This window comes from Lygodium microphyllum, chromosome 8 (genome assembly GCF_053477565.2).
Source record: "Lygodium microphyllum isolate KBCC chromosome 8, Lygodium_microphyllum_v1.1.10, whole genome shotgun sequence".
Classification (NCBI taxonomy): Eukaryota; Viridiplantae; Streptophyta; class Polypodiopsida; order Schizaeales; family Lygodiaceae; genus Lygodium; species Lygodium microphyllum.
This window is the reverse complement of record NC_141142.1, coordinates 35498277-35510581: the sequence shown is the minus strand read 5'-3', so window position 1 is coordinate 35510581 and position 12305 is coordinate 35498277. Positions and strand designations below refer to the sequence as shown.

The window sequence follows — 12305 nt, the reverse complement described above, 5'->3', positions numbered from 1 at the left end:
CATGAGAGATTTTCCAATTGCAGGTACTAAACACTCCAACGAAAGCGCCGTCAGCTCTACATCAACACTCAACTCTGAACTCTTGTCCTTTACTTCATTATGCAAGACCACCAGAGAATCATCACGAGCAAAATCCACCATGAGCATCCCAAGAACACCAACACCCGTGCCAGCTATGAGCGACCATTCCCAAAAAGAGTAGCCCTATCGCCACCTACAACAATCATATCACCAGCCAATCAAAATAGCAAAGTGCCACCAATGACCTTCATCTGCACCAACATCAGAACTCATCCAAGGCAAACCACAACATCCCCTTCCACCCACGTCTTCGGTGCAAGCTCCGCATACTACCTTCAACGAAGAGTGCCATGGGACTGGCACTCGTCTAGGAGGGGGGTAATGTTAATCCCAACACGAAGAAAGCAAAAGGAAATAAAAAAGACACAGAGCAAAGGCGGAAAAAAGGTAGCCCGACTGAAGAAAGAAGAGGAAAAAAGGCCAAAAGCGCAAGGGCAACCTTGAAAGTCCAAGGCAAATGCAAAAGGGAAAAGGTGCAATTTAAAATACAAAGGCGCACCCTGAAATCTTGTAAAAGAGTGCCAGGCTCTCTCCTGTGCAAATTGTAAAGATAGACAGGAAGTGGAGAAAAAGCAACAAGGATAGGAAGGAAATAGGAAAAGAGGACATAGGCCAATGGCCGGTCATGTAAAAAGGGGATGACCGCCCAAGGAGGAGTAGGGCATGTATAAAAGCCAAAAAGTGGAATGAGAAGCTCATTCTTGTGTGTGGCCAAAAATAGCTCTCCTCTTCTTCTTCTTCTTCTTCTTCTTCTTCTTCTTCTTGCTTGCTTGAGCTTGAGAGGGAGTGTGAGAGTGTGAGGGAGTGAGTGTGTGAGGATAAGGGACCGTGGGGTGGAGAAGCTCTCTTCTCCTCTCTTCTTCTCTTCTCTTCTCTTCTATTCTCTTATCTTGCTCGCGGCGATGGAGCTTGGAGCTTGGAGCGGGAGGATCGAGCTTGCTTGAAGCTTGCACTTGGATCGTGGAGCTGACGGAGTGTGCGGGAGAGGAGGCAACTCGATTGGCATGAAGGTAAGCTCACTACACCCGGTAGGCATGAGAGCGCGTAGGCTATGTGAGAGGTAGCCATTAGCATTCGGCTTGAAATGCTTGACGCAATAAGCGGTCCGTGGGTCTTAGCAGTTGAGTGTAAGCTCCCACTACAATGACATCCCAATGTTGTCTGCCAGGTGTAGCCATATAGCATGCTCCAACTCCCATTGCAAATGCTATGTCAGGATGAGTGGCTATCATGGCATACATCCAATTGCCCACTGTGGATGCATGAGGAATCTTGGCCATCTCGACCTTCTGCTCCTTAGACTATAGACAATTGGCGTGACTAACCTTCACGGGAGAAGGTAAAGGACAGGCAATAGGCTTAACATTCTACAAATGAAACTGCTCAAGGATCTTCTAGATGTACTCCTATGACAAGTAGAGGAATCATTAGAGCAATTGTGCGTAATGCGCATCCCAAGAATATGTGAGGCATGTCCCATGTGTTGAGCTAAAATATGCATTACTTGCTAATTACCCTCTTAAACAACCCCAAAACACACTAAAAATGCTCTTTTAGAGTAAAACCCTAAAACAGGGAGTGGTTCAAGAGAGTTCAGTGGAAACCCTAAAATGGGAAGCAGTTCGAGAGAGTTTAGTGGAAACCCTAATTTTTGGGGCACCCTTCCACATCTATAAATAGACAGGCTGCTCCCATTCACCATATCCTTGTTTGCAAGTTACACCAGCCCACAGACCCTCTGCTGCTGTTGGCGCCCAGTTTCCAACCTACAGCTCACCTCCATCTGTTGTCCAGCCATCATCCACTACAGCCACATTATCTTCAACCTGTCCATTGCTTTAGGCGACAGCTCTCAGCTGCTGGCGATTGCTCCAAACTGTCCCAGACTGCTGTTCAGCCTGCTGCCCATCATCTCGAGGGTCAACCAGCCTGCGTTTTCAGAATTGCAGGATCCGACACTCTGACACTGTTTCAGCCTGTTGTTTGCAGCAGACTACACAGTTTCCAACCTCCGATCGGTGGTACACTACAGCGTTGACCAGTTTCCAGCCTCCAGACTACTGCGTTTTGGTGACCAGCCTACTGCCATTCACTATTTAGCACTCCTACACTCGGACTGGTGGTCACAGACTTGGGATCCGTCTTCGGTGGACGTCACACTCCGACATTGCTCTGCCCTTGAGGACACTGTACACTCTTACATTCATTTACAGTATTCATTCACTTCAAAGTTGTGTTCTCTCTCTCCCTTCTTCTGTTTGTGTTTGAGTTTTGAGTTTTGCGTTTAGGATTTGAGTTTTTGAGTTTTGCGTTTAGGGTTTGAGTTTTGCCCTCTGTGTCTGTGTCTGTGTCTGTCTCTTTGTGTTTCTGTCGTGGTCGTACACTTTGTGTGTCCTCAATGCAAACCCTAGCAGTTTTCTTCACACCATGTCCCTCATCTCAAAGCTTTTCTTGAGCTGACCTTTTCAAGGCATCCAACTCATCATGAGCACTCCCAGCAATCAACATATCATCCACATAAAGGATCAAAATCATAAGATTGCCATCATGAGCCTTCTTCATGTATAAACATGGATCCATATCATTGCAGGAATACCCCTGTGAATGCACAAAGGCATCAAACTTGTGGTACCATTCCCTAGATGCCTGCCTAAGGCCATAAAGACTCTTTTGCAATCTACACACTAGACGTTCCTTGCCATGTTTTGCAAAATCCTTAGGCTACTCCATGTAAATCTCATCATGCAAGTTTCCATGAAGAAAAGCCATCTTGGCATCCATTTGATAAAGATCCAAGTCAAGATGAGCAACTAAAGCCAGTACCAAGCATAGGATATTCATCTTCACAATAGGAGAAAAGACTTTATCAAAGTCCACACCATGTTCCTACTGGAAGCCCTTAGCAACCAATCTGGCCTTGTATCTCGGCTTGGGACGTCCAAGGGTACTTTTCAACTTGTATCGGAGACTGATTTATCAAGTACACAACAATAGTAATTGCCTTAGTCCAAAAATGTTGTAGTAAGCCTACGTGGCTAAGCATACTGCAAACTTGCTCCTGAATTGTCCTATTCATGCGCTTAGCCATATCATTTTGGGGTGAGGTGTACGGGACGGTCAACTGACGTTAATACCCCTCTCCTCACAAAATTGCTCAAAGGCTTTAGAGACATACTCACCCCCATTATCTGACCTTAGGCATTTCAGTCTATACCCAGAGTGATTCTCAACTAATGCAAGCCAGCACTTAAATGTAGCCAAGCCTTCCAATTTCTACTTAATAGGATATGCCCAAACCTTATGTATATAGTCATCAATGAAAGTAAAGGTATAATTTGCGCCACCTAAAGACTTAGAGGGCATGGGACCACATCCGAATGAACGAGAGCATATGGCTCACCCATGCATGTCATACCAAACTTTTTATGCGTATTATGTGTCTGCCTACAATCTAAACAATGATCACAAGACTCAAAGCAATTATAGTTAAGGAGTGAAAGATACCGCAAACGGGTAAGCATTTTCATTCCTTTTAAGGACATATGCCCAAGGCGACGATACCAAAGAGATATATGTGGAACTGTATGCACCACCAAAATATGGTCAATTGACCCAGATACAAGCAAGGGGTAGAGAGTATTGGACTTAGCACCACGTGCAATGACAACATTCCCTTGGATAATCTTCCATGAGAAATCACCAAAGGAAACTACGTAACCTGCATCATCCTAAGTGCCAACAGAGATAAGGCTCTTCGTGAGAGCTGGTACATGACATATATCATGAAGAGTAAACATGCAATCTCAACCAAACTACAACTCGACACCACCAATACCAACGATCTTAAGTGCCACGTATTTACCCAAACGGACAGATCCAGTCAGACTGCAGTAGGAGTGAAACCACTCTCTATGAGGACACATAAGAATACCACTCTCTATGCCAACACTAAGAATACCCTAACAAAGCATCAATCAAATGTGAAGGATCAAGAGAAGAAGCTGCAAGTATGAAATCATCATTAGAATCAATCTGCAGAACATTAATCTCTTCAATCTTGACACTGGACTTGCCACAAACAATGTTGTGATCATCATTTTTGTTCTATACTTTACCCTTGCCCTTTTCTTTGCGCTCGCCCTCGTGCATCTTATGGCACTATGACTGAATATGCCTTGCTTTCCCACAGTAATGATAAGTCAATGAGAACTTACGGCCACGAGACTTACTGCGAGACTATCCACCTCACTGAGAGTGAGACTATTGAGAGTCTCTTGTACGGCGGTCATTGCCACCCCTACCATTATTGCCTCTAATTGTCAAAGCATGAGAGATGTGGAAAGCATTGACATTCCTTTTGTTAACCTCTTCATACAAGAGTGCACCAAATAGATGCTTGTTCAGCCCTTGTGAGGACGAGATGCTTGTGAGTCTACACCTAACATCCTGGAACGTGAACTGCCTCCACTATAGTGGGGCACGTGATCCTAGGAAATTGATTGTTCGTCAAGAGCTATAGCCTGCTCTTGCCAGGGACGGATCAACATCTTACTTCTTCAGAAACACAAGCTCACCCCCTCCCAAGCCCATCAGGTAGGAAAGGTACTTCCAAGCAGTGCGTACACCCATTGGGAGTACTCCAATGCCCACGGCAGGACGGCGTATGCACCTCTATTGGCCCGAGCCTCACCGCTTGTGTATGAGACCACGGGACGATTGTGGCAGGGGGGGTCCCTATGGATCAGACTAGATATAGGGGACTCGTGCCTTGGAGTCCTCAATGCTTATGCTCCTACTAAGGTTAGGGCACAAAGCAAGCTCTGGGTGGAGATCGCAGTAGGACTTCCAGAGGTAGACTCTTGGATTGTTGGAGGAGACTTCAACCATCTGGAGGTCTTAGAGGACCAATAGGGTAAAGGCAGAGATCACCAGGGTATGGCAGGGGAGGAGTAGGAGGCATGGGAGGTCTTCCTTCTCGCAGTAAGAGCACGTGATGCTTAGCGGGACCGAGCTTTCCACAGGACAGAGAGGTGCTAACTTCTCTTGGGGATACAGGTGGCTGGGCGGACTCTTCTGGAGCACCTAGACAGGTTCTATGTGGGAGAGAGGGGGTGCTCTCGTGGAGGCCAGATAGGGCAGTTGGCCGGTACCACTTTGTCTGATCACTGTCCGGTTCTCCTCACTCTTGATGCTCCCACTTCAGCCCCTGGCACATGATCCTGTCGAATCCCAGACTCGATCTACAGGAGGAAGGAGGTGAGGAGGCAGATTGAGCAGCTTCGGACTAGGGAGTGAGCCAAGGGGAACCGAATCCTAGAGGAGGTTGCAGAGGCCTTAGGTGAGTTGAGCAGGATCTACCAAGAGTCAGCCCTACAGGCCAAGCAACAGAGTTCGAAGGAGGAGAGAACACTCCGGCAAGACCTAACTGCCACATACAAACTACTCCAGGAGGCACCAGGGGATCCCACTCTCCACACGCAAGAGATGCGCGCACGGGCAGCCCTTGCCAGCCTTAAGGGGGTCAGGCACTCTGAGTTCTCCTTCTATACCTCAACAACATTTTCGGCACGAAAGGGGGACACGATGTGTAGGGAACTTTCTCAGGTGCATCAGCCTCGCACCTCAGGAGACCAAATTCGCAGCCTCCATAATCAGTATACGGGAGGATTCACTCTAGCCCAGATGAGGTGTTGAAAATTGCCACTAACTTCTACAAACAGCTTTTTCAACGGGAGGCAGCCGCAACCAGAGTACAATGATGTGCACAACAAGTCTGGGATTGCATTCTGCCCCTGGTCATAGAGGAGATGGGACGCTTCCTCTTGGACCCCTTTCACAGAGGAGCTAGTTAAGGCCTTCAATGCACAGGATGGGCAGACATGCCCGGGAGAGGATGGTCTTTCTAAGGCCTTCTTCACTACTTACTGGGAGGTGGTGAAGGACCCCTACTACTGACCTTTCACGAGATTTTCAGCTCAGGACGGATGCCATGGAGTTTATCGCTAGGTCTTGTTAGTCTCCTCCCCAAAGGGGGAGATCAGTTGAAGCTATCCCAGTGGAGACCAATTACCTTGCTGTCAATGGCCTATAAGGCCCTGGCCAAGATGATCAAGAGTCGACTCTGCCCCGTGCTTCCAGACATCATTCATGACACCCAGACACGTTTTGTCTAGGATAGGAGCATCCTAGACAATGTCTTCACTTTTTTCGAAGCGACAAAGTGGGCTCAACATAGTGGTTAGGGATTGGCAGTACTCCTCTTGGACTTCAAGAAGACCTATGACAGGGTTGACTAGGACTTCTTCGAGGGCACCATGGCGAGGCTAGGTTTCCCCCAAGCATGGATCTATGGGATTTATGCACTTTACAGATTAGCTACTAGCAAGGTTCTCATTGGTGGTAGGAGGGGGGAGGAGTTTCGGCTCGAGAGATCTGTCTAGCAAGGCTGCCCTCTTGCTCCATATCTGTTCCTACTCTTTGCGGAGACGATGTTCTATTTCCTCCACTCACAAGTGAGCATGCTAAGTGGCCTATGACTTCCGATGAGGGAGAAGATTGAGCTGCTAGACTCAGACTATGCAAATGATACCGCTCTTTATATAGAGGATGATGAGCTGATGCTGGAGAGAGTGAAACTAGCTCTGGAGGTATTTTGCACACTGCAGCTGAAGCAAAAATCAAGGTTGGTTTTCGTATAGATCCGGACTCCAACACGGAGTGGAGTGTCCATCTAGGGTTCAAATGGGTGTGCATGGGACAGACCGTCTGATATCTAGGGTTCCAAATAGTACTTGACATCACTCTTGCCCAACAGTTTCTTCTAGTTCTCGACTCTATTAGGCAGAAGCTGACCTACTGGAGCACTATCCGCCTTTCTTTAGTGGGCCGAGCCTTGGTGGTCAACCACGTCCTCATAGCGACTACTTGGTACATCGCCTCTTATTGGTGTTTCTCCTCCTCTTGTGTGGTTCAACTTTGCCGCCTAGTGCGGAATTTTCTCTGGGCTGGCGGTTCCAAGGACTCTCGAGCCAAGGTGGCATGGGCGACCATCATCTGGCATCTGTCTAAGGGAGGGCTTGGGATCATCGACCCAAAGATCCAGAGCTTGGCTCTTTTGGGCAAGCTAGTGGTCCGTGGTCTCACACCAAGCACGGGCAGACCTGAAAGGTCCTTTTGCAGGAGGGTCTCCAAGAGTGCAGACCAAGGCTTGGCAGGGGTCGCAGGCATCCTTGAGATGGATCTTCACGACTGCCCAGATCTTCCTTCCTCCACAATTTACTTCGAGTGTGGTAGGGCCTTCGCAAGGCCCTAGTTCAAAGGTCCCCCAGGATGTCAGGAGATAGACCGCCAACTGCTGCTCTCGAACCCCCAAGTTAGAGATCAGGACTAGATACAGATAGGTGAGTGATCCCACATCCAATAGGCTGCTAGGAGGGTGTTCGTGCTCGTACTATCAGGACGTGGAGGAAGGTGTACAGAATGGCGAATCAGGAGGTGTTGCAGCAGGCATCAGGATGTCAGTGAGGAGCTGAGCTGAGGAGGAGGGAGATTGCCTCAGTGATCTCTCAAGAGTGGTTAGATCCCTTGATCCGAGAGCCAATGGAGCCTAGGGAGGTGTGGGCTGCTAGATTCTCACGGGCAGGTATCCCCTTACAAGTGGCAGGTAGAGTGGGTGGTGCCCCTTGCGTGACCTTCTTTACCATGCAGGATGGGGGGTGTCTGGCTCTTGACAAAGGATAGCAGGATGAGGAGATTTTTGTCCTTTCCTGGAGGAGGATTCGTGTGGTCGGACTCTAGGGAAAGACTTGGCAACTGGACCCTTATGTGCCTTGGAAGGAGTTTCGGGAGTGGCGCCTTTGGATATGGGAAAGCAAGCCACTTAATGAGTTGGAGTGGGATCCTGGAGAGTGGGTATGGCCGGCCACTACGGTCATCAAGAAGCTTCTGAGGTTCTTGGAGTACATAGCCATGATTGGCAGACATGTACCGATGCACAAAGACATGGATTGGGCGCCTTCGTGCAATAGATACTCGGTGGAGCAGAGCATCACAGATGCCTTCCGTTGGACATTCTGGCGTCGCCTATGGGACAGCTAGAGGCCGAGGAGGGTGTCGTATTTCCTTTGGCTTTTAGCACATGGGGGTCTGGCTGTTGGGAGTTGGTTGGCCCAAATGTAGCAAGATGGAGGTTGTAAGCACTGCCCACAACAGCATTTGGAAACTCCAAAGCACTACCTTTGGTCTTGCGAGGCGACACAGCTCCTCTGAAGAGAAGCCTGCCGTATTCTCCACCAAGCGGCACCTAGCCTTGGATGTATCTCGTGGGGGGGGGCCACGCTTTTTGTTGGCTAGTAGTCAGCCATGGCCGTCACCTTTTGTATGAGGCCGGGATGCATAACACGATTTTTCTCATCGAGGCTGGGTCTTGTGCAGTGGTCGGCTTAGAGGCTTTACCCATCCGCCAAGTATTGGAGCCCACAGCAGAGCACTCAAAAGTATGGGAGATCATAGGAAGTCTTACAGGGTGGCACATTCGGAAAGCACGTTGTTAGGTGGTTTTTGAGGGCAGTGCCTTTCAGTATACGCGACTTTGGCAGAGCTTTGGATCTCCATCATCCACTCCCTCCACGGCCAATGGGACCAGGTGCACAGTGAGTCTCGAGCCCGTCAGGAACTCCATCTTCTCTTTCTGCGTACTTGGGGCGGCCACGACCTATTCTTCATGATGCAGGTGGGCAGCCCCATATAGCGATACACCCCCCGTCCATGGCTTCTTGCCCCCATCCCCCCCAGACTGCCTTGAGAGGCTTGTATACATGATGAATTTGTGATTTGCATCAGCTCCAGCTAGTCTGTTGAGCATGTGCACTTTGTTGTATTCAGCCTTCTGAGTAATATAATTAGCCTCATTTTACTTGCAAAAAAAATACATATATACATACATATATATATAAATTTGTAATATGTAATTGTATTAATTACTAAAAAAGTACAATCTCTCTCTCTCTCTCTCTTTTCTTTTTTTTTCGTAAAAGGTAATTGTATTAATTACGGAAAAAAGGTACAAGATTACATGATTACATGATTACAGTCTCTCTCTCTCTCTCTCTCTCTCTCTCTCTCTCTCTCTCTCTCTCTCATACACATAAAAAGCAATTGGAGTATTATTACTGTCATCTACAAAGGGTAGCACCTATTTCTAACCAGCTGTAGACCTTTGTTCTAAGACAATTGAAAATGCATACCACACCACCAATGTAAGAAATGCATGTCTGGAAAAAAATGTGCATTATTTTTAAGAAAACAGTCCTAACTGCTTACAAAAGCACATGCTGTTACCTTCTCACGCTGCTTCATCCTGAGATCGTAGTTTGTGTGTGCATATGACACTAGTTTCATCCAGCACGTTATTGAGAACATCATGAGAATGAGACCCGAAAGAAGAGCTGAGTTTACCCTATGTATATTGTAAAGATCACAAAAACAACTCTAATGAGGATGAATATGACCCAAGAGGAAAGTGCAATACCATCTACTCAAAAAACAAAAAACCTCTTGACATGTAGATTCAACTATTCATAGCAGGGAACTTCACAAGTTCAAAAGTGATGTGCCTTTTGACAAAAAAAGACTTCCATTATCCACAAATGCAGAATAGCACAAGATTCTCCAACTCATAGAACAGATCATATGGAGTCAAGTAGATGATTGTATGTAGAGTGATTGCAGGTCTCCCTGACCTCAAAATCACCCTTCTGACCACTTAGCAGAGATGTCTTCCAATGTACGTGCAAGATGATGTTTTGTTTTCATGAAGCTTGCTTCTATCGTGTGCGTCTCTGGTTGCAGTGACTGTCTGGACTAATGACACATCGCTAGCAGCTTGATTGTTAAAGGCCTTCTCCAAAGCTTACTTGGTTCATTATGATGCAGCTTGCTTCTAGTGGACTAATGACACACAGCTAGCATCCTGATTGTTAAAAGGCCCTTTCCACAGATTAGAGTACAATCACCAGCCCCCATATGTTCTCAGACTACATGGGGGGAGTAGATGTCACCTCAATTCTCATGGCCAATCACCTGTATCACTCACCATCTTCCTTGTCTTTGACTACGTCGAGCAAAAGCTTGTTTGATTGATCTACCGATTTCCATGAGTGATGCGACTGGCATGGTGCACAGGACAGCCTATGCAAAGTGCCTGGTCAGAAGACATACGTGTACAGTGCTCAAGGCCATGCATGGGGTGGGTTTAGGGGTACCACCGATGGCCCAATGGCATGGATCCAAGTATAACAGGCTTGATTTTACAAGATATGGATGGTTTTGGGTGACTCATTCCGTACTGTGATTTCCACACTAGTTTTAATGCAGTTCGGTCTTGCTGGACAAAAGTCTTTCACGCCAATTCCTGAAGCCAACATCTTGTTTCCAAGCCCACCATTGTAATGCAATTCTCAGGGAGTACACTTGTGCTTCTGCTGCATGTGTGGTTATGAGGTTGGAAAAACTTCTGAAAGATCTTAAGCAAGAGTGAGGCTAAATTCATTCCTGTGGCACTGTAGACTTTTTGTGTCATCAAGCAGGTCAAAAACATGAATGACAGAACAACCATTTACAAGCAATAAGATGGCATGATCATACTTGTTGTCTTCTGATGTACATGGAAACGGATGGTTTGATTCGATGCAGCTTGCTTCTAGTGCACTAGTCACACACAGCTACCAGCTTGACTCTGAAGGCCCACTCCTCGGTTTAGAGTGCAAGCATCAACTTCCTCACACATTCTGGTGCACTAGTTACAAAGCTAGCAGCTTGATTCTTAAGGCCCCCTCCACAGTCTAGAGTGCAAGCATCACCTCCTTATATGTTCTCAATGTAACAAGAGGGAGTGATGTTGCCTCTAAACTTCTGGTCAAGAGTTCCATAAATAGACCCGGTAGACATATCCGCATGATGGGTAGGATGGCCCGTGTATGTGGGTAGTCAGTAGACATACATGTTAATAGCTGGACATAGGGCATGCCCCTAATGACCCCAACACATGCACCACAGCAGAAAACCAAGGATCTTCTTTGTCCAGAACCCTCAAATACCTCACAATCACAGTCAATCAATCACAAACAACCACAATTCAACACTGCATGAACTGCAACACACATCAGGAAACTGACTATATTGCTGCCATAACTACATCATTTGACAAAAATCATGCATAGATGGATCAAAAACAAGCAATTCCACTAATCTGAAGCATGAGGATCAACATCAGAACACAGATCTGGAAATGGATGAAAACTCTCCTCTCTGCATAGAACTCCATAATTGCAGATGTTAGCATGCAGGAAAAACATAGTAGTATTATATAGAGCTTCTCCTCTTCCTGCTTTTGGCACCTGGATGAACATGGAACTCTCCAATCTCGACTCTTCCTCTCCTTTCACTGCATGCAAAACTCTAAGGGTACTGGTTGGCCAACTTTACTCTTCTTCACACGTGTGGTTGCATGCAATTGACACTCGGTCTCTAAATCTACTTTCTAGTCCTAACTCCTAGCCCCCAGGCACCTATATGACACATGTTTTGACCTTTGGGCACTTCTTATAACGCATCTTTCGACAATATTCATGCAGCTATATGGGGGCAGGAGCTTTGATACTGCCATCACCATCATTAGCAATCCCTCCAGTTTGGAATATGAAATGTAAGCAGACTACCTGGTCTCTACACAACCCTGGTTATATACTTCTTCAACTGAGGACCATTTACTCTCTTCTGATGCAGTGTGTGATCCAAGTCTTGCAACAAATAGGACTCCTTAGGCTGTGCCTACTTTATCATAAAAGGTCCCTCCCACTTGGTTATGAACTTACAGAAAAGTAGTGTCCGAACTGCTTATATACTTGAGTACAGGTATTCCTTCAGCAACATTCATCTCTTTCAACTAAGAATACAAATCCTTTATTTCAGCAACCCAATTTATAATAAACAATGGCTGCTTCACTGATTAGCTGTAAACAGGGTAATTGCCCATGCTTTTGATAAAACTGTAGCGAAGCGACTACAACATCAAAAGGCAATTATTGACTCCTGTCCAAACACCAAATGAATGGTGTGGACCTAGTGCTTGTTCTTTTCTATATAACTGTGTTATCATAATGTGGAGGTAACTACCCTTCCCTTTCCATTAGTTAAGCTTCAACTACCACAAAGACAATTTTCTG

At 46.6% G+C, this 12305-nt stretch overlaps 1 protein-coding gene across 2 annotated transcripts in view; it reads right to left on the bottom strand.

Moving 5' to 3' along the window:
* The window catches only part of LOC148032147 (diacylglycerol O-acyltransferase 1-like), a 219509-nt gene that overhangs the window by 66994 nt on the left and 140210 nt on the right, over positions 1 to 12305 (bottom strand). For both annotated transcript variants that reach the window (XM_087682786.1, XM_087682785.1), the window contains one exon: positions 9421 to 9538. In XM_087682786.1, the coding sequence (XP_087538912.1) occupies positions 9421 to 9538 (118 nt within the window). The remainder of the gene's footprint in view (positions 1 to 9420; positions 9539 to 12305) is intronic.